At 43.6% G+C, this 22,299-nt stretch overlaps 1 protein-coding gene and 1 pseudogene across 2 annotated transcripts in view; one reads left to right on the forward strand and one right to left on the reverse strand.

Annotated features, from left to right (window-relative positions):
- Window positions 1-11,129, forward strand: part of mmp28 (matrix metallopeptidase 28) — a 29,285-nt gene extending 18,156 nt beyond the window's left edge. Inside the window, exons 4-8 of the mRNA XM_084143429.1 lie at window positions 3,127-3,348; window positions 3,612-3,857; window positions 9,519-9,668; window positions 9,990-10,157; window positions 10,387-11,129. Coding sequence (XP_083999555.1) covers window positions 3,127-3,348; window positions 3,612-3,857; window positions 9,519-9,668; window positions 9,990-10,157; window positions 10,387-10,784 — 1,184 coding nt within the window. The 3' untranslated portion in view covers window positions 10,785-11,129. The remainder of the gene's footprint in view (window positions 1-3,126; window positions 3,349-3,611; window positions 3,858-9,518; window positions 9,669-9,989; window positions 10,158-10,386) is intronic.
- A 19-nt stretch (window positions 11,130-11,148) lies between these two features.
- On the reverse strand, window positions 11,149-21,770 carry LOC311102180 (annotated as a pseudogene). Its single transcript has 4 exons — window positions 21,054-21,770; window positions 20,129-20,160; window positions 19,139-19,923; window positions 11,149-17,195 (listed from the first exon to the last, which is right to left on the reverse strand). The product of its transcript is annotated as an uncharacterized misc_RNA (transcript).
- Window positions 21,771-22,299: the final 529 nt, after the last annotated feature.

Here is a 22,299-nt window from a genome sequence, read left to right on the forward strand (position 1 = left end):
GAGGAGGGAACGGTGTGATAGTGGGCGTTGCCAATGGTGCGGTTTCAGAGGTCCTCCTCTTGGCAGCAGAAACAAAATGTAGCAGTTTCTAAACTAATTTCCTACAATTCTACACATTTTGCCATGGGGCTGAGAGAACATTTTCAGTTTTAAAGCTAATGTCCTTCAATTATACACATTTTGCCATGGCTTATGCCTTGTTGTTATGCTATCTGAGTGACTCAAACATTATAACAAAATCAATGGGGCCCCATGACATGACATGGTAGTGGGCGTGGCCAATGGCACGGTTTTAGATGCCCTCTTGGCCGCAAAGACAAAATGTTGCTGTTTTAAAGCTAATTTTCTGCCATTCTACACATTTTGGCATGGGGCTGAGAGAAAAATTGCTGTTTCAAAGCTAATTAATTATACAGATTTTGCGACGTCTTATACCTTGTTTTTATGCTATCTGAGTGACTCAAACGTTATAACAAAATCAATTGGGGCAACATGCCATGACATTTTTGGAATTTTAGATTCTCCCTGACTGGCTAGATTTTATTTTGGTGATTGTTAGTTCTCAAAGATGATCTTACTTAAACATATATTGCTCCATTGTGTTTTCTTCATACTGGTTTTAGTCGTTTAAGTTTACCATCCCAATTTTATAAAACATTTGCGGCTACAATTTAGCAGCGGCGGTGCACCGCTTCTAAGTGCATATAGGGGAAATACTGAACATTCATGTAAGCTCACCAGATCAGTTGGCTTGTGAGGCTGCAAAAGTAGGGCACGTTATGGAGAATAGGGTGGCTTTGTTCAAAAGTAGTGCATTATGGAATAAGGTGGCTCTGGTTGAAAGTAGTGCACTAAATGGGCAATGTGGTGTCATATCATATGAGACAGAAGTCATCTCTGGCTGGGACAGCCAGGCTGTTACGGTTAAGGTCCAGCCTCCAGCTGGTTCCACTAAGCTCTGGGTAATGGTTGTTTCCTGCTAGGAAGTTTTCCTCTCATTGTTGTATGCTTTGCATGCTGTGTGTGGTTGTTTGCTTTAGTGATTTCTAGATTGTGTAATCTCATGTATACATGAGGCGATTTACAGTCTTGCAAAGAAGAAAAGCATGGAGCTTTACCCCCCAACAAATGGGTGATATTTGGTATTTGGGACATATGTACTGTGCATTTGGAAAGTATTCAGACCCTTTGACTTTTTCCACATTTTGTTATGTTACAGCCTTATTCTAAAATTGATTAAATAAATAAATGTCCTCATCAATCTACACTCAATACCCCATAATGATAAAGCGAAAACAAAGACTCTTCCTGGAGCTGGCTGCCCGGCCAATCTGAGCAATCAGGGGAGAAGGGCCTTCGTCTGGGAGGTGACCAAGAACCTGATGGTCACTCTGACAGAGCTCCAGACTTCCTCTGTGGAGATGGCAGAACCTTCCAGATGGACAACCATCTCTGCAGCACTCCACCAATCAGGCCTTTATGGTAGAGTGGCCAGATGGAAGCCACTCCTCTGTAAAAGGCACATGACAGCCCGCTTGGAGTTTGCCAAAAGGCACCTAAAGACTCTCAGACCATGAGAAACAAGATCCTCTGGTCTCATGAAACCAAGATTGAACTCTTTGGCCTGAATGCCAAGCGTCACGTCTGGAGGAAACCTTGCACCATCCCTACAGTGAAGCATGGCGTAGCAGTGTGGTTGTGTACTCTGTTGTGTGTCCGTGTAAATAGCCAGTTTTTTTCCTTTTTTGTCTTTTGTTGTATATATTTCCCCTATCACACTTTTCATCCTTCTACTAAATATACTTTCCTGCAACCCGCATCACTCAATGTGGAATGGATTCTATTATTTACTTACCTTTTATCTAGAATCTCCAGTTGAAAAAATATATTTCTCTCAGAGTCTTTGCATAAATTCGTCCTCACCAGGGTCTTGACATGACTGCGGTTCGGCGTCGTTGGAAGCACAGAATCGTCTAGAATGTCATTGTATGCTGTAGCGTTAAGATTTCCCATAACTGGATCTAAGGGGCCTAGCCCGAACTATGAAAAACAGCCCCAGACCATTATTCCTCCTCCACCAAACTTTACAGTTGGCACTTTGCATTCGGGCTGGTAGCGTTCTCCTGGCATCCGCCAAACCCAGATTCGGCCGTCGGACTGCCAGCGTGATTCATCACTCCAGAGAGCGCACTTCTCCAGAGTCCAATGGCGGTGAGCGTTACACCACTCCAGCCGAAGCTTGGCATTGCACATGGTGATCTTAGGCTTGTGTGCGGCTGCTTGGCCATGGAAACCCATTTATTGAAGCTCCTGACGAACAGTTCTTGTGCTGAAATTGCTTCCAGAGGCAGTTTGGAACTTTACTACTATTGCCCATAGAAACACATTGAATAACACATTTATAGATGGCAAAAAAGACAGTCAAAAAATGTATCATAAAAATAAGGTTTTGAAGTGTATGTCCTATATCTAGGAGATATAAGAAATCATCTCAGGAAATATATATATTTTTTTTTTTGAACACATATTTAACCCCTTATTTGTTTTGCCACAAAACTACTTCCATACTTCCATTGTATGGGTTACCTTCAGACGAGACCCATGACACTTGTGGGGGTCGTAGAGCAAAACGGGGAACACCATCGTGTTTGTGAGAGTCTCCCCTTTCCATAGAGAGGTCATACTAGTTTGTAAGCCGTTGGGATGCTGCAGCCGTTTTCATGAGAAGACTGATTTTCCGGATGCCTCATGGTCTGACAAACATCGCTGTAGCTCGGCCACGGAAAGGCGACATAGGCTGATGCGGCAGATTGAGACGCAGCCCATGCAAAAAGCTTAAACTGGCTTAAACTGACAGATTTTGATGGGGATTTTTTTATTTTGTTACTTAGATTGACATGTGCGTCAATAGACTCTTAACGACATTGCAATGTATGTGATTTTACTGCAAATGTAGAAATACCAACACTGTAATATCACATCACATGAAACTTACTTGGTGGGAAAAGTATTTGATTTTATTATCCTGAGCAATGTGGTGGTGTGCCGTGCAGTCCTTTTTTTTGTTTCTCTGTACAGCCCGTTGGCATGTACCCATGGTTCTCTGTGTCATCTCTGCTCCTGCAGGTGAGAAGTGGTACAAGCGTCACCTGACCTACAGGATAGTGAACTGGCCTCGTCACCTTGCGCCGGGCCCTGTGCGGCTGGCGGTGCGTGCCGCCTTTCAGCTGTGGAGCAACGTGTCAGGCCTGGCCTTCCAGGAGGTCCCAGAGGGCCCCACGGACATCCGCCTGGCCTTCTACGAGGGCGAGCACAACGACGGGGCCAGCAACGCCTTTGATGGCCCAGGTCAGGACCCAGCACCTCATTTTCACCCTACTGGATCTTACTATGGGGCCTGGAGTTTTTTTCCTGACCATGTAACCTGACCTTGGGCCGTAATTGGTATTCATAGCTAGTTTTCAGGTCACATGGTCCATAACTCCTGGCCCTACTATTCTTTTAAAGTAAAGAAAGAGCTTAATCACCCAAATCTGGGCACCAGAGAGGGGCCATTGGAGTTCCTGTCCTGTCCAAACCTCTCACACTCCCTCTCCTCTCCTGTCCTATAGGGGGAGCTCTAGCACATGCCTTCTTCCCTTGCCGGGGGGAGGCCCACTTCGACATGGCAGAGAGGTGGACGCTGTACGGACACAAGGGCCACAACCTGTTCATGGTGACAGCCCACGAGATAGGCCACACGCTGGGGCTGGAGCACTCACCGGTGCGCCACGCCCTCATGTCCCCCTACTACAGGAAGCTAGGCCGCGCCCTGGTCCTCAGCTGGGATGACATCGCTGCAGTGCAGCAGCTCTATGGTAAATGATTTACGATGTCTTCCATTCAGGTTAAAACCAATGATGTCATATACTGTATACACTACAAGGCATGTCTGTGAATGAAACCATCTGTCTGTATGTAAGGTTAAATGGGGCATCGACAATGAATCAAGATACAGCCATCTCAGTCAGATTTATAAGAAAAAGTGATTTAATAGAAAGTAAAATCCCTTTTTGTTGAAAGGAATTGCATCGTTAAATGAGCGGAACTGTCCAAATGCCTCCACTGGTGGGTAGAGGAGAGCCTTGAGGCCCACAGCTGCTGCTGTTGTTGCTGCTGGGGACAGTTGAACTAGAGAGCAGCCGAGGTAGTGTGACTGAACTCAAACATAACATACTTCCCCTGCCCCCCCCCCCCCCCCCACACACACACACACACACACACACCACTTGCAGACCTCTGTGATTTAGTGAGTTAGCCTTCATAACGAGAGAGAGGGAGACAGACAGACTGACATCACTCATTTACTGAACAAGAATATAAACGCAACATGTAAAGTGTTGGTCTCATGTTTCATTCGCAGAAATAAAAGATTACAGAAATGTTTCATATGCACAAAAATAGCATTTCTCCTTTGCCAAGATAATCCATCCACCTGACAGGTGTGGCATGGTCATTACACAGGTGCACCTTGTGCTGGGGACAATAAAAGGCCACTCTAAAATGTGCAGTTTTGTCACATAACACAATGCCACAGACTTCTCAAGTTTTGAGGGAGCGTGCACTTGGCATGCTGACTGCAGGAATGTCCACCAGAGCTGTTGCCAAAGAATTTAATGGTCATTTATCTAGCATCCTTTTAGAGAATTTGGCAGTACATCCAACCGGCCTCACAACTGCAGACCAGAATGTCAACATTGTGAACAGAGTGCCCTATGGTGGCAGTGGGGTTATGGTATGGGCAGGCATAAGCTACAGACAACAAACACAATTGCATTTTATCGATGGCAATTTGATTGCACAAAAATACCGTGACTAGATCCTGAGGCCTATTTTTTAAAAAGGTATCTGTGACCAACAGATGCATATCTGTATTCCCAGTCATGTGAAATCCATAGAATTTATTTCAACTGACTGATTTCCTTATATGAACTGCACTCAGTAAAATCAAATTGAAATTGTTGCATGTTGCGTCTATATTTTTGTTCATTATACAGTATATCTCTGGCTTCTCTATGGCCTCTGCATGATGAATCGTCAACGCTCCGGGTGGGGACAGACCACCCATCTCAGTATGGAGCGCAGTTCACAATGCATGTAGACCTAACATCTCATCATGGTAAATTTTTTTATTGTGACAGGTGGGCCTACATTTTCTGCAGAATAGTCTAAGCTACAGTAATATAAAGACCGAATGCGCGTCTAATTTACCCATCTCCATCTGGCTTTCGGGGGTCACCTTGTTTTTTAATTGTAAAGATGTATTTATTTATTTATTGCAGCCGCAGAGTTTTAAAACAGCCTATCACTCGAATGTCGTTGCTTTAAATCGGAGCACACGCGAGCACTCTCGCAGTCTTTTCTCTCCTCCATGAACTCCATTCAAATTGCATCCAAAATACTGTAGATAATCCTGTTCTAGATTGATATATAGCCCTATATACAGTGCCTTCGGAAAGTATTCAGACCCCTTCCCTTTTTCCACATTTTGTTATGTTACAGTCTTATTCTAAAATTGATTAAATTGTTTTTTCCCCTCATCAGTCTACACACAATACCCTGTACTGACCAAGCAAAAACAGCAGTTATGTATTCACACCCACAACCATTCAATCCTCATGAAGAGAAATGAAAGCCTTCTGCATCTAATTCTTGTCCTATATTATTCAAGGATGTCATTCGAATGATGAAGATAAGGACAACAAAACGTATTTCATTTAACTGTTGAAAGCGAGAAAGGGATGAAGCGACAATGGAGAGAGAAAGAGGAGGTAGGCTAATAACATTAGGGGAAATATTATGAAAGGTATGCCTATATATGCGTCAGCTTACTAATTATACAAAAAGGCCCTATTATATTTCAACATTAAAATCGAATTCGCTAGCCTATAATTGTACATTTGTAGGCCGCATGTGCTGCACCAGTATCGCGTGTTTTCTCCCTGCTTTATCATGGTTTGAACGATGTGCTTAATTCCAGTCGATATAATACAGTATAATACAATACAGTACAGTAATACAGTTCACACTCAAAAAGATTAGCCTACTGGAGCTTGTTTCATTTATTTACCCAAGAGAGCATATAACTAGCTACATCTATGGGCTTTTATGTTGTGCATAATGTGCAGTAGCCTATATCATATATATATATTGTATAACAATCATTTGGGCTTGGGCTCATTAAATGTCTTTAATGTAGGACTCATAAAATGTATTTAATATATGGCTCATCAGGCTCAGGTAGCATCAGGCTTGAATTTCCGATCAAAGCTCTAATCAAATCCAGACATACTGTAGGCCTATTTATATGCTTTATAATGCTTTTGAATGACACTTCTGGTTTTAGCCGGGAAATACCGGGTTACCCAGGAGAAAAGTGATTTATTCTCGGGATGGAACATTTGTAAAATACCGGGAAAATATTCAACCCTAGTCTGCATGCATAGCCTACATGTTTTTATGTAGAACAAATGGAGTAGCTGTTTGCAGTGGAGGTTTTTGCTCCCTCCTGGCATGTGTAAGACAGGTTTCCACAGGTTGCTGCTGCTGTTGTATGATGAGTCCCATCCATCCTCCTGCAGGCATTTATCCAGGAATGTCTCCGTGACTATGGAGCAGTCCTACCTGGATCCAACAAAAGGCATGCCAATTCTAGATGCCTTTCTCTGTTTGATTTCATTGAGATGAAAAGACAAACAGTTTTGTACATTCTAGTCCTTTTTAGTTCAAAAACATTTGGCATATTTCATATATTGATACAGATCTGCTCCCCTTTATATCAAGTCTCTAAGCATTACCACTGCTGATTGTGGTATTGGGTTCCTCATACAGAACAATGGGATGAAAACATTAGACACTTTATCTTCTGAGATATTAAGGTATGCAGTGCCCTGCGGGCAGAATGTATGTGTGTTAGCACCATGTGATGATGGGAACCAGATGTCTGTCTGACCTGAATACCTTCACAGCACCACTGTACTGTATCTGACCTCCAACAACCTTCTGACATATTTCTAACCATTCTGGTCTGGGTGTACGGCCATGGCATCTGCTTTACATTTACATTTTAGTCATTTAGCAGATGCTCTTATCCAGAGCGACTTACAGTTAGTGAGTGCATACATTATATTTTATTTTTCATACTGGCCCCCCGTGGGAATCGAACCCACAACCCTGGCGTTACAAACGCCATGCTCTACCAACTGAGCTACATCCCTGCCAGCCATTCCCTCCCCTACCCTGGACGACGCTGGGCCAATTGTGCGCCGCCCCATGGGTCCCCATACACTGCAGATTTTGCAGGCCTTCCCACCCACAAAGCATGTAGAGGTCTGCAACCTTCACCATAGGTACACTTCAACTGCGAGAGACGGAATCCAAAACAAAAATCCAGTTTTAGAAACCTTCTTTTTTCGTAGGAACATCACAAATGGCACCCTATTCCCTATGTAGTGTATTACTTTTGCCCAGGGCCTATAGGGACTTGCATAGGGCTCTGGTCAAAAGTAGTGCACTATATAGGGAATAGGGTGCCATTTGGGACGGAACCTTCGTTTTAGTGATAATGTCATGTCACAGTGTATGAGATTTTGCAGTAGACTTGGCCACACGAGTCTGTAATCTAGTAATTGTTATATATTTTAAATAGTCTGTGTAGAGACTTACCCAAGTATACAGTATGTTTAGATTACACACAGTAGCACCGTTCTCAGCAAAGCATCTCTGTTTTATTCTTCCTGCCAGATTTTCCTCTTCTCCTTGGGGATGCTGATATCATCACTGCGAAGACAAATGTTTGCTCAGCCTGTTGCAAACAAAATGGGGGTGTGACGTCCAGAGCCTTATCATAGGACGCTGCTTTGGGTTTCGTTTTACATCCTTTTGCAGTAGTGTCTTTCTTCATTCTTTTCAATGAGAATGACATTCTCTACGTTTACCAGTAAACGACCAGAATTTTGGTATCTTTCAAAGATTTAATGTAATCTATCACAATACATCTAGTGGCCCTTTTGGGTACTTCAGATTATCACAGGTGTCTGTAATTATCTCTGGCCCACTCTGGTCTTATCACATTTAAAATATACTAAATAATTACGATTTTAAAATACAAAATAGAATGCAAAGCTGTAAAACATTATCCTAAATATAAACCATCAACTTAGTGAATACCATTGGTGTTTAATATGAGGGTTTCACCTTGAAATATCCTTAGTAAAATAAATAAAAGTGTGTAAAACATTTTTCTATGTTAATATGTATTTGTTGTCAATGTTTTGGTGTCAAACTGGTGGCAGTTGTGAAAAAAGTCAATAGTTGGAAGAGTTGCAGAGGTAATTTAAAATAATACCATTGTTGATTAGAGGCTATTTTCTCTCGAACCATATGGTCTATCTACTAGAAACTCATGGACAATATGGACACAGATATAACAAATGAAGACTATATTTGAATACATGTTTTTTTTGTTATTCAAGTATACATTACTAAAGTTATGATAGATTTCCATAGATTTTCTGTTCATGACCGAAATGACTGAAGATTCCAGTAACTTTGCAACCGTTTGTCCAGTACACAGCAACTCAACAGATTACCGAGAAGGCCAGATTTACTGTTTATATCATTGACTATTTGAGAACATTGTTCTCTGTTTGTTTCCACTTGAGAGGGTTGTTTGTTCCCATGATGTCCAATTTGAGGAAATATTGTCATTGTTTTTGGTTTGGATATCTCATGTTTTTTTAAGGGAAAAAATTACCTTGCCATGCAGACTTCCTCTATCAAGTATCAACCAACATTTGTCCCATTGGAGCAGTAAATTAATCTGTAAGCCAATATTTGTCCTAACATCAACTTTTATTCACATGGTAGTTCATCATAATCAGTGGCCATTCACCTGATATATAGATTGTGGAAGTAACACTTGTAAGAGTTTAGTTAAGATGGCTGACAAAACATTATCTTGGAGGACGCAATGGAATGCTTATCACTTATCACCCCATCACTTAAAACACTCTAACTTGTGTCTGTATCCGATCTACTCTCCCATTCCATATGTTCTCATTTTCTTATCCTGACTGATCCCGGATCTGTATGCGCTTCAGCAAACCCAATTTTTTGTTGTTATGGGATAACGGTTACAATATTTAAATTAAAATACTTTCATATTCCGTTCATATCACATGTTCCATTCATTATGTCACACATATATTTAATTTTTGTACCTGTGGGCTGCCACTCTGAAGAAGAAAATAAAACATTAAAAAAAGGTACATAACTACAAAGTATTGATCATATTACAGAGTTTAAGTAATAATACATTCAGTATGTACAGGAAAATATAATAAAAAATAAGTGGGCCTCCACCCCCAACCTCCCATTCCCCCAACCAGCCCCCCCTTCTGACTACTGTTGTCATTCCAACCCCTCCGTTGGTCAGATGACCAGGCTACTGATGGTCTCCCTCTCTCTGTCCTCCCCAGGAAAGCCTCTGGGAGGTCGGCCTATGAGGTTAACAGGCCAGGCATTCAGCTCAGCCCTGCAGGAGTGGGAGGAGGCTGAGGTGCCCGAGGGACATCCTGAAATGGCCCAGCCCCTCTACTGCCAGGGGGTCTTTGATGCCATCACTATGGGTAGGGCACGACTGTACTCACAATCATTTGAAATCCCCCTAAACACAAATAAGTTATTCATTGGGATATTATTAACTGGGTGGTTCGAGCCCTGAATGCTGATTGGCTGACAACATTTATTTGTACTGCTCTAATTACGTTGGTAACTAGTTTATAATAGCAATAAGGCCTGAGGGGGTGTGGTATATGGCCAATATACCACGGCTAAGGGCTGTATCCAGGCACTCTGTGTTGCGTCATGCATAAGAACAGCCCTTAGCCGTGGTATGTTGGCCATATACCACACCCCCTCAGGCCTTATGTCTGTCTTTGTGTGTTCAGACCAGAACCACACAGTCCTGGTGTTCCGGGGCAGTGTGTACTGGATGGTGTCAGCTCAGGGGAACGTGAGCGCGCCTCTCTCTCTCCAGCAGCGCTGGCGCCACCTCCCACTGGCCATCGAGGCAGCGGCCTTCTCCCCACTGGACAGCAAGTGGTACTTCTTCAAAGGTCAAGTAAAGTCATCTCCTTAAATTCACTTTAGTCAGTGAATGATCGTGTGAAGTGGCCTGGTCCCAGATTGATGTGCTTTAGCAAACGCCCCTGACTATGGTTGCATGACAATAACAAATAACACGGCAGAGGACTTGGCTAAAGCATAAACAGGCTAAAGTGCCTCAGTGAGTAAGTAGTGTTGTTGATTGCGCTGAATTCTCTCTCGCTACCCCTCCCTCTGCAGGTAAGCGTATATGGCGTTACTCGGACAGTGCCCTGGACCCTGGCTTCCCCAGGAGGAGCAGCCAAGCCGGCCTCCCCTGCCACCCAGACTGTGCCTTCTACTACGCCCCCCTGGGACACATGGTCCTCTTTAAGGGCTCCCGCTACTACGTGCTCAACCTGCACACGCTGAGGTCCGAGCCCTATTACCCCCGCCGGCTGGCCGACTGGACCGGGGTGCCCCAGGGAACCAACGGTGCACTGACCCGTCCCGACGGGCGCCTCTATCTCTTCAGGGAGCAGCAGTACTGGAGGTTTGACCCGGTGAAGGTGCACATGACCAGAAAGGGCCAGTGGGCTCAGGACCTGGAATGGATAGGCTGCAGGAGCAGGACTCACCAGGGCAATGACATCCTGTGACAAACAGGGGGAGCTACAGGTCTCATATCAAAGTTGATGAGCCAAAAGCCTGAAACGTTAGCCTGGGTACAAGTCTGTTTCTGCTAATATTCCAGTTCTTGTACTCTGTATCATATGCCAAACAGTTTAGCATGACAAGGAGTGGAAACAGACTGGCACCCAGTCTACCAAAACATATAAAAGGCCATTATGTCTGTGCAATCTAAATATGGAAGACTTTGTTGTAGCCAGCCGCGGTCGTTGGCCTGAGACTCACTGTCATCAGTGCCATTGAACTGGACTTTCTTTGGTAAGACTCATGACACAATAAAACGGACACTAGTCATGAACATTGTTGAGCTCATTAAACCTCATTAAACGGGACAGGCACGTTGTAGAGTACTGTCGACAATTCACCTTTTAAAGACAATGTTTCCGACATTCGTGAAGATCGCATTCACGGTAAACGCTGCAGATATCGTCTCAATAAGAAATTACCTTTAAAGTCAAGCGCTCTACGATGTGCCTCGGATTGAATCCCTGCCCTGGTGACAAATACAGTGCATTCGGAAATTATTCAGACACTGACTTTTTCCACATTTTGTTACGTTACAGCCTTTTTCTAAAATTGATTAAATTGTTTTTTTTCCCCTCATCAATCTACACACAATACCCCATAATGACAAAGAAAAAACTGGTTTAAAAAAAACTGAAATATGACATTTTCATAAGTATTCAGACCCTTTACTCAGTATTTTGTTGAAGCACCTTTGGCAGTGATTACAGCGTTGAGTCTTCTTGGGTATGGCGCTACAAGCTTGGCACACCTGTATGCATGGAGTTTCTCCCATTCTTCTCTGCAGATCCTCTCAAGCTCTGTCAGGTTGGATGGGGAGCGTCGCTGCACAGCTATTTTCAGGTCTCTCCAGAGATGTTTGTCCGGGCTCTGGCTGGGCCACTCAAGGACATTCAGAGACTTGTCCCGAAGCCACTCCTGCGTTGTCTTGGCTGTGTGCTTAGGGTCGTTGTCCTGTTGGAAGGTGAACCGTCGCTCTGGAGCAGGTGTTCATCAAGGATCTCTCTGTACATTGCTCCGTTCTGCTTACCCTTGATCTTGACTAGTCTCCCAGTCCCTGCCGCTGAAAAACATCCCCACAGCATGATGGTGCCACCACCATGCTTCACCGTAGGGATAGTGCCAGGATTCCTCCAGACGTGACACTTGGCATTCAGGCCAAAGAGTTCAATCTTGGTTTCATCAGACCAGAGTATCTTGTTTCTCATGGTCTGAGAGTCCTTTAGGTGCCTTTTGGCAAAGTCCAAGCGGGCTGTCATGTGCCTTTTTACTGAGGAGTGGCTTCCGTCTGGCCACTCTACCATAAAGGCCTGATTGGTGGAGCGCTGCAGAGATGGTTGTCCTTCTGGAAGTATCTGCCATCTCCACAGAGGAGCTCTGTCAGAGTGACCATCAGGTTCTTGGTCACCTCCCTGACCAAGGCCCTTCTCCCCGATTTCTCTGTTTTGGCCGGGGGGCCAGCTCTAGGAAGAGTCTTGGTGGTTACAAACTTCTTCATTTAAGAATGATGGAGGCCACTGTGTTCTTGGGGACCTTCAATGCTGCAGACATTTTTTGGTACCCTTCCCCAGATCTGTGCCTTGACACAATCCTGTCTCTGAGCTCTATGGACAATTCCTTCGATCTCCTGGCTTGGTTTTTGCTCTGACATGCACTGTCAACTGTGGGACCTTATATAGACAGGTGTGTGACTTTCCAAATCATGTCCAATCAATTGAATTTACCACAGGTGGACTCCAATGAAGTTGTAGAAACATCTCAAGGATGATCAATCGAAACAGGATGCACCTGAGCTCAATTTCGAGTCTCATAGCAAAGGGTCTGAATACTTATGTAAAAGTTATTTCTGTTTTTATTTTTTTGCTAAATTTTCTAAAAACCTGTTTTTGCTTTGTCATTATGGGGTATTGTGTGTAGATTGATGAAGATTTCTATTTATTTAATCAATTTTAGAATAAGGCTGTAACGTAACAAAATGTGGAAAAAGTCAAGGGGTCTGAATACTTTCCGAATGCACTGTACGTAGTGGTAAATCAAAAACTCCATGGAAAATGCTTTTGAATATTATACACGCTTAAGCTTTGTCTTCTTAAAGATTTCTTAAGAATGTTTATGCTTTGGTATTACACTTGTACATGTCAGATATTCAACTAAACCAACAATGTGTAATTCACTTTTTTGAGATAGTAAAAATGATTTATTTGTATAGAATCGTGTGTGAGATACAGATATAACTTCTATGGGACACTGCCCCCTTCCAGTGGTTAAATTATTGATCATCCTTGAGATGTTTCTACAACTTCATTGGAGTCCACCTGTGGTAAATTCAATTGATTGGACATGATTTGGAAAGTCACACACCTGTCTATATAAGGTCCCACAGTTGACAGTGCATGTAGAGTAATGTATAAGACTACTGAAACTGACCTAATCTAAATGTATCGTTAGCCGTCAGGGTTGCTGATACTAAACCAAGAATACTCCTAGTTTAGTTCTCCAATAAATATACACTACTGTTCAAAAGTTTGGGGTCACTTAGACATTTCCTTGTTTTCCATGAAAACATACATGAAATGAGTTTGAATAGGAAATATAGCAAAATGAATAGGAAATGTAGTCATTGACAAGGTTAGAAATAATGATTTTTAATTGAAATAATAATTGTGTCCTTCAAACTTTGCTTTCGTCAAATAATCCTCCATTTGCAGCAATTACAGCCTTGCAGACCTTTGGCATTCTAGTTGTCAATTTGTTGAGGTAATCTGAAGAGATTTTACCCCATGCTTCCTGAAGCACCTCCCACAAGTTGTATTGGCTTGATGGGCACTTCTTACGTACCATACGGTCAAGCTGCTCCCACAACAGCTCAATAGGGTTGAGATCCGGTGACTATACTGGCCACTCCACTATAGACAGAATACCAGCTGACTGCTTCTTCCCTAAATATTTATTGCATAGTTTGGAGCTGTGCTTTGGGTCATTGTCCTGTTGTAGGAGGAAATTGGCTCCAATCAAGCGCCGTCCACAGGGTATGGCATGGCGTTGCAAAATGGAGTGATAGCCTTCCTGCTTAAAGATCCCTTTTACCCTGTACAAATCTCCCATTTTACCACCACCAAAGCACACCCCAGACCATCACATTGCCTCCACCATGCTTGACAGATGGCATCAAGCACTCCTCCAGCATCTTTTCATTTGGTCTGCGTCTCACAAATATTCTTAATTGTGATCCGAACACCTCAAACTTTGATTCGTCTGTCCATAACACTTTTTTCCAATCTTCCTCTGTCCAGTGTCTGTGTTCTTTTGCCCATCTTTTCTTTTTATTCGTCTGAGATATGGGTTTTTCTTTGCAACTCTGCCTAGAAGGTCAGCATCCCGGAGTCGCCTCTTCACTGTTGACGTTGAGACTGGTGTTTTGTGGGTACAATTTAATGAAGCTGCCAGTTGAGGACCTGTGAGGCATCTGTTTCTCAAACTAGACACTAATGTATTTGTCCTCTTGCTCAGTTGTGCACCAGGGCCTCCCACTCCTCTTTCTATTCTGGTTAGATCTAGAGCTGTTCTGTGAAGGGAGTAGTACACAGCATTGTATGAGATCTTCAGTTTCTTGGCAATTTCTCAAATGGAATAGCCTTCATTTCTCAGAACAAGAATAGACTGACGAGTTTCAGAAGAAAGTTATTTGTTTCTGACCATTTTGAGCCTGCAATCGAATCCACAATTGCTGATATAATATTAATATAATATGCCATTTAGCAGACGCTTTTATCCAAAGCGACTTACAGTCATGCGTGCATGTGTATGGGTGGTCCCGGGGATCGAACCCACTACCTTGGCGTTACAAGCACCGTGCTCTACCAGCTGAGCTCCAGATACACAACTAGTCTCAAGAAGGCCAGTTTTATTGCTTCTTTAATCAGCACAAAAGTTTTCAGCTGTGCTAACATAATTGCAAAATGGTTTTCTAATGATCAATTAGCCTTTTAAAATGATACACTTGGATTAGCAAACAACGTGCCATTGGAACACAGGACTGATGGTTGCTGATAATGGGCCTCTATGCCCCTGTAGATATTCCATAAAAAATCTGCTGTTTCCAGCAACAATAGCCATTTACAACATTAATGTCTACACTGTATCTCTGATCAATTTGATGTTATTTTAAATGGACAAAAAAATTGCTTTTCTTTCGAAAACAAGGACATTTCTAAGTGACCCCAAACGTTTGAACGGTAGTGTATATTCACCAACATATTATCATAATGTCTTAAGAACAATCTGAAACAAAATGACAGTATATTCCCAAATTAGTCAGAATAGTAATAAAAATAATTTAATATACAAAATACAATGACTTTAGTGATGCATATTCCTGGTTCATAAAACGTTTCAGAAACATGATTAAACTGTCCTATTTCACAACTCACCTGTTTAAATTAATTACATGAAGGGACGGTTTCCCAGACATAGATTACAGTTAGTCCTGGACTAAAAGGCACTCTCAATGGAGATTCTCCACTGAAAGCGCTTTTTAGTCCAGGCTTATCTAAGAAACCGGCCTCTAGACGATCAGTTTGGTAAACATTGTCTCGCCCTAGGTTCTAGACAGCATTGCAAGGCCCATGGTAATGTCAGCACACACTTTATACATTATTAATGGAGTATCTCTTCTCTCTCTAGTCCTTCGTTGTATTCTAGTCTTCAATCCATCTTTGAACACACAGATTACCAAATATGTAGCCTAACCAGTCCTTGAAACAAACAGCTTCACAAAAAAGTTTCCAGAAAATAAATGAATTATCAGCTCCCATAGTATTTTTATTATCAAAATATGTAGTGTCCTATCAACACAGTGGTTTGCCAAAGTCTACTCAACACAACCTATGGTTTAGTATTGTATTAGAAGATACAACAGTCATTTTTGAAATAAAAAATGGTGTTAATCCTAGAAAAATAGGCTAATGACACTGTACAATACTAACTTCTGACCCAGGAGTCAGACCTGATAGACGGTGCTTTCTTGGGGTAAGGATTTATGTCACTCAGATAGATACGCTTCCACTCCGATACTACACAGATCAGCTTTCACAGTGCACAGACAACCACATGAACTAACCAACCACACACATTTATCTACCCACTTGCGGCACATATTTGTATGCATTTCTACTTCCACTGGTAATAAAATGCATAGTAGCCTAGTTAGTTATACAATAATTGTGTATCTGAAATCCCTGGGCGTAACAGTTTCATTTACTATAGGCTTTAACCCTATCCTAGCCTAGCTAGTTTGCGTCCAAAACGGCACCCTATTCCCTATATTGTGCACTACTTTTGACTAGAGCCCACCAGCACTACATAGGGAATAGTGTGACATTTCGGACACAGACCCAGACTGGTCTGACCACCAGGAAGTTAGGTCCCTTGTGTCTCCGTGGTTTCAATGAGCTTCCCAATCTCTCTCTCTCTTTCTCTCTGGAGGGAACCTCAAGTTACAATATGTTAGATAGTGACAAAATGTCCTACAACTGCCCTGCCTACCACACTGCAGAAAGGAGTCAGATGGACTCATCTGTCGGGTCTGTATTGTGTGTGGGTGACAACAGAGCCTTTGCTGCTGGCTTATCTGGAGTCCGTGGCCCCACAGGCCCTCTACAGTAGCTCTGACCCGGCGATGCCCAGCTGATAACACTGCTGTCCCAGGCTGGTGACCCTGCCTTGCACCCGGGGCTGGCAGCTTTGGTAGGGCTGCTCGCAACCCAAGCATCCGGTAGACAAGCACTCAGCTCCCTCGCCAGGGCAGAGGCCCCCACAGCGGATGGCCTCTCACAGCGCAGTGTCCCTCGAGCTGGTCGTCATGGTGAAGTCCATGTCCGAGCGCGGGGTCATCGTCACAGGGACGCCCGTGTCCACGTTGGTCTCCGGGTCTTCCTCCTCCTCCAGCAGCAGGTGGGAGGTTGACAGGGAGGGCCGCGCCGGGGAGGCGGCGCATGAGAGAGGGGAGGAGTCGTGGGGGTGGTTGACGGATAGCGTGGCGGGGCTGCTGCACTGGGACGAGTAGCAGGAGCTGCCTGGAGGGGTGCTGCAGCAGCTGTCTGAGCCCATGCTCTCCCCCCTCCCCCTCCCCCACACCGCAGACCCCCGGGTAAGGCAGGCCTATCCAGGCCTGGGTCGGTGCGCGGCCTGTTCCCCGGCTGGGTCACTGGGCTCATCTGGCTGCAGGGCTGCAGGGCATGGGCTGCTGGGGGCGGTGTGGACACGACACTCGTCAGTAGCCCTCTGGGCGAGACACTGGGACAGGTCAGAGGGAAGGCACCAGTCAGGGGTCGCTGAGGCTGCTCTGGGTCTTTCACCTGGGGGACAGAGACTGACAGTCTTAACTTTCTCTGGAAGACTTGAGGTAAAAAGAATGGACGGTTCAACAATCATGGAGCCCACAGAGACAGGAAAAACAATCAACCTAAGTTATAATTAAAGTTGCACTATGCAGAAATTGCTCCGCCATTTCCTGGTTGCTAAAATTGTAATAGTTCGCCTAACTTCAGTTTCTGTGACAAAACAAGCAAGTATAGTGTAGAGAATCATTGTACCATCTATACCGCTGTGAAAAATAATGTATTTTCAGCTGGTGTACAAAACCGAAAGTAAAAGACGCAAAAACTAAACTTAAGCACGGGAAGCATAGAAATAGCGCACATATAACAGATCTACCGCTTCTTAGACTTGCTTTCAATGAGAATGACAGATCTATAACTCATATGTCTATGTGAATTTGGTCAGGTCGCCCTGTACAATACCTATGAGGTTAAAGTGCAGACTGTCAGCTTTAATTTTAGGGTATTTTCATCCATATCAGGTGAACCGTTTAGAAATTATAGCACTTTTTGTACATCATCCCCCCATTTTAGAGAACCAAAAGTATTGGGACAAATTCACTTCTGCGTATTAAAGTAGTCAAAAGTTGAGTATTGTGTCCCATATTCCTAGTACGCAATTATTACATCAAGCTTGTGACTCTACAAACCTGTTGGATGCATTTGCTGTTTGTTTTGATTATTAATATCGATTATTGCCCGAATCAGTTTGTGATTTCATGCCTGTATTTGAATCTCCTAATTGATGATTGGTTAATAAATAGTATGGTCCATATTGAGGGTCCACTCATCATTTTACAATTAATTCAGCACTATCCGTAATCATAGAAGTATCTACATTAATGTAGAAGTGTTTATTTACCATTCATTTCTATTGGGCACAAAATAATCTGTAACACAACCAAAACCAAGAGCAAATGCATCCAACAAGTTTGTAGAGTCACAAGCTTGATGTTATCATTGCGTACTAGGAATATGGGACACAATACTCAACTTTTGACTACTTTACACAAGTGAATTTGTCCCAATACTTTTGGTCTCCTAAAATGGGGAGACTATGTACAAAAAGTGCTGTAATTTCTAAACGGTTCACCTAATACTCTCAAACAAAAGCTGACAGTTTGCAGTTTAACCTCGTTGTCATTGTAACATTTCAAATCCAAAGTGCTGGAGTACAGAGCCAAATCAATTAAAAATGTGTCACTGTCCCAATACTTTTGGAGCTCACTGTCTCTCTGTGCTGGACACGGAAACTGCATTTATATTTTCCTGCTACTGGTCCACTCTTAATCCCGATGGTTTTACAAGACAATCATCTTGAATGCAGAACAGTAGTCTCACTGTAGCTAAAAGATAATCATAGAGTAACTTCATCCAGTGCTACGTGTTTTCCAGAGGAGGCTGGTGGGAGGAGCTATAGGAGGACGGGCTCATTGTTATGGCTGGAATGGAATCAATGGAACGGAGTCAAACACATTGTTTCCATTTGTTTGATGTGTTTGGTACCATTCCATTGATACCATTCCAGCCATTTCAATGAGCCCGTCCTCATAGCTCCTCCCACCAGCCTCCTCTGGTGTTTTCACAGCCATAGAGGATGGCTTCCAATAGCTCCTCAGGGGGCAGAATCCACAGAGGTTTCACATAGCAGCTAAACATTTACCACAACTCTAAACCCAAACATATTTCCATCTCAAGAAGCAACTGGGCTTGACTTTGCACGTCTCAGCGTTTAAATGTAGAGACAGAAATGCAGCGAGAAGACGCAGTGTGACAAAGGTAAGACAAAAGGCAAATTATAAAATACACAGTAGCTTATTTCATCTATATATTACTTACACTATCTCTGACCACAGAGCCACATAGGAGTCTGAATAAAAGTACTGTAGTGCAATATAGCAGTGTCATGTCAATTAAAATACCTGGAAGAGTATCTTGTTGCCGTCCAGGTCTTCGGTCTGCCACCGCGTGGCGCTGATGGGCATGCACGGATTGGGCAGCAGGGGCACGAGCTGACCCATCTCCTCCACCCTGAACTGCAGCACGGCTGAGTTGCAGGCCTCCACCCTGACCCCTGGGGAGAGCTGTTTGAGAGCCAGCTGTAGACACAGCCCCGGCTCCGTGTAGAGCGTGAACCAACAGAACCCCGGCTTCTGCTCCTCCGCCGACCTCTGCAGCACCGTCTCGTAGAGCCGCACCGCGTCGTCAAAGATATTGTAGCCGCTGTAGAGCGTCACCCGCAGCATCTCCCCGCCGCAGTGCACCGGGCGCACCCCCCACACGGGCATCCCCGTGCCCAGGCTGTAGAAGTCTCGGCTGGGCAGGAGGTAGGGCCGGAGCAGGGCGTTGGCCGGGGAGGTGATGTGGATGCCCCCGGTCCTCCCGCTGCAGCTCTCTGTGTGGTGGTACTGCCAGGGGGGGCGCTGCAGGAAGTCCAGCACCCGGAGGATGCGCTCCTCGCCGTAGGCCTCATGAAGGAAGACGGTCACAGCCAGGGAGGGGTACCCGGCCACGAGGTACAGGCGGGAGCGGGCGTAGTCGCGGAGGGGGCAGGCCCGCTCGGAGACGTGGAAGAGGCGCAGGCTGGGGCACACCCAGCGGAGGAGGCGGTCCAGGGTGTGCTGCAGCAGGAGTGAGTCCCCAGGGTTGGCCAGCAGGTGCATGCTCATCATCAGGGGCTCCTGGGCCCGACTGGCCAGTAGCTCACCTGACAACACAGACCACAGAGCAAGAGGGTTAGGGAGGTATGAACCAAGAAGACATAAGGATCACAATGAAACTGAAGAAAAACCCTTCCACTGACATTACAGAATAAGACAGTCAGTTTGAACAGAATATTGTCTGTATCAGAAGACACCAACAACATGTGTAAAAGAAACCATCATCAGTGATATAAATGGTATAATACTTACTGCTTGTTGATGACATCTTACTGCAATCAGATCTAGAAAAGAAGTGAGTGGCAGACAATTATAGTAAGGGAATTCCAAAAACACAATGGAAAAACAAGTCAATAAGTCATTATTGTTTTAGCACATAACTAAAATACCTCTGTACCATAATCTGTTCAGTAGTAAATGATCTAGCAGCCAGTTACCCCTTATGCTTGTAATCAAATGTAGGCACATAGCAGCTAGGAACATACAGAGAAGAAATTGACAGATGCGTCATAATAGGCCGGAAGTAAAGCTGCACTGGGAGCCAAATTTGAAATTAAATAAATCGAATACATGGAGGGTTGAAAAAAATGTATCGCATTAAAACACGATTTAAATGTATTTTCGGAAGGGCTGTGGTCACCATTCAAATCTGCAGTTTTGCGAGCGATGTTAGGTTACAACACTGTATCGTTATTTCTTCTTCAGAGGGCACTGGTGAGCAACAACAATTTCACTTCACCGAGACATCCACGAGTTCTTGAAGTCAATGATCTGAATGATGATCAGTTTTTTTTTGTTTTGCAAACGTTAGTAAGCTAAGGTTAGTAAACCACAGTAAATTATGCTTGCTTACCTGTAAGCTGACCTAATAAGATTACTCGTAAGTGTAAATGTAGCTACCTAACTAATTTAGACCAGAAAGAGGTTGACCATTTACCATTGTCTGTTTGGGCTGTTGACGTTGCATGCAAAAAAGTTTTATGAGACTCGTTTTAAATTAACGCTAGCTTGTCACAACTTCTGCAACGTTGATAGAAAACACTGAAGTGGATTTCGCTGGGGAACTTATACTGCACAAAGCGAAAATGGTCATGATGCACATTTTGCCAGTACTTGGATACCACAAACCAATACTAGCTAACTAACGTTAGCTACTGTAGCTTATTAAAAAACTTACTCGGCAGTCTCAGCTCCCGAATCCACGTTTTCATCAACCGTTCCGTTGAATCGATCTTCGTAACATTGTTCAAATTGGCACCGTTCAGTCAGCAAAGTCTGTTTTTTCCAAGTGTTGGGTTCTATTTTTCTCATAATTGGATCTGTATGTGATGAATAACTTAGAAGGAATGCATTAATGATGACCATGGGTGTACTATACTGATATAAATTGTTTCACATAACAGGCTGTGATTCATGTGAGGAACGTTAGGGGCTAGGATGAGATAAAACTTGTATTTCTTATAGATAAGACTTGTATTTCTCACAGATACGAACACTGCTTCTTTGTGATCTGTGAACCTTCCAAGGACATGGGTACTGCAAAAAAAGTGCTAACTCCACAGGTTGTTATGATAAACTTATGCCTGGCAACAGAGTGCAACAAATGGAGCGCCGAGGGGTTGGGACCAACCCGTGCGCCAACGGATTGGCTGAGTAAAGTCTAAACCACACTCAGTCCTTTACTCTGATTGGCCAACAGAAGAGGTGGGAACTCTCTGTCAGAGTATTTGAGAAATAACCTGTAAACAATGGTTTAGTTCTCTGAGTGCCCTGCGTGGTATCTCAGCGGACCTGTATATACGAACCTTCATACTTATCATACATACATTTTGCATATAATAAATTTAGCTTGGATTGAAGATCTCTTGATTCTTATTCCAATACCAGATTTGAATTACGCAATTTCTAACACAAGGGATCCTTCTAGCTGGGACATTATACATATTTTACACAAGGGAGTAGAATGTCAGATTTAGGGAGGCTATATATATATATATAAATAAATAAGGATAAGTAGAAAAGAGTCGCGTCAACTCACCAACACATGAATAAAGACGTGGAGAGTTGACCAGGAGACATGAACATTTGGAGAAAAGGTTTAGTCTACTCGAACTAAATGAGGAATAGCCTATGCAGAATAACGCCAGATGGCAGTCGTCTCACCGTCACGTATGAGCAGATTTAGGATAGTCCAGACGGGTTAACTAGACTTTGTGGGGCAAAGGAGGTGGTAACACTTCGGTAATGTAAATGGTACCTGAATCTCTGAGAAAATGAGGCCATCATCTGTCACATTTCTGTTAAAGAGCATTAACAACCCTTGCACTGTGCCTCCTTTGAGTCCATCCCTTTAAGGATAAGTCCTTCTTACATTGTCACATTCATAGAACATTGAATGATTCTAGTTCTGTGGTAGACATTCT

This window comes from Coregonus lavaretus (genome assembly GCF_964263955.1).
Source record: "Coregonus lavaretus genome assembly, chromosome: 26".
NCBI classification, from domain to species: domain Eukaryota; kingdom Metazoa; phylum Chordata; class Actinopteri; order Salmoniformes; family Salmonidae; genus Coregonus; species Coregonus lavaretus.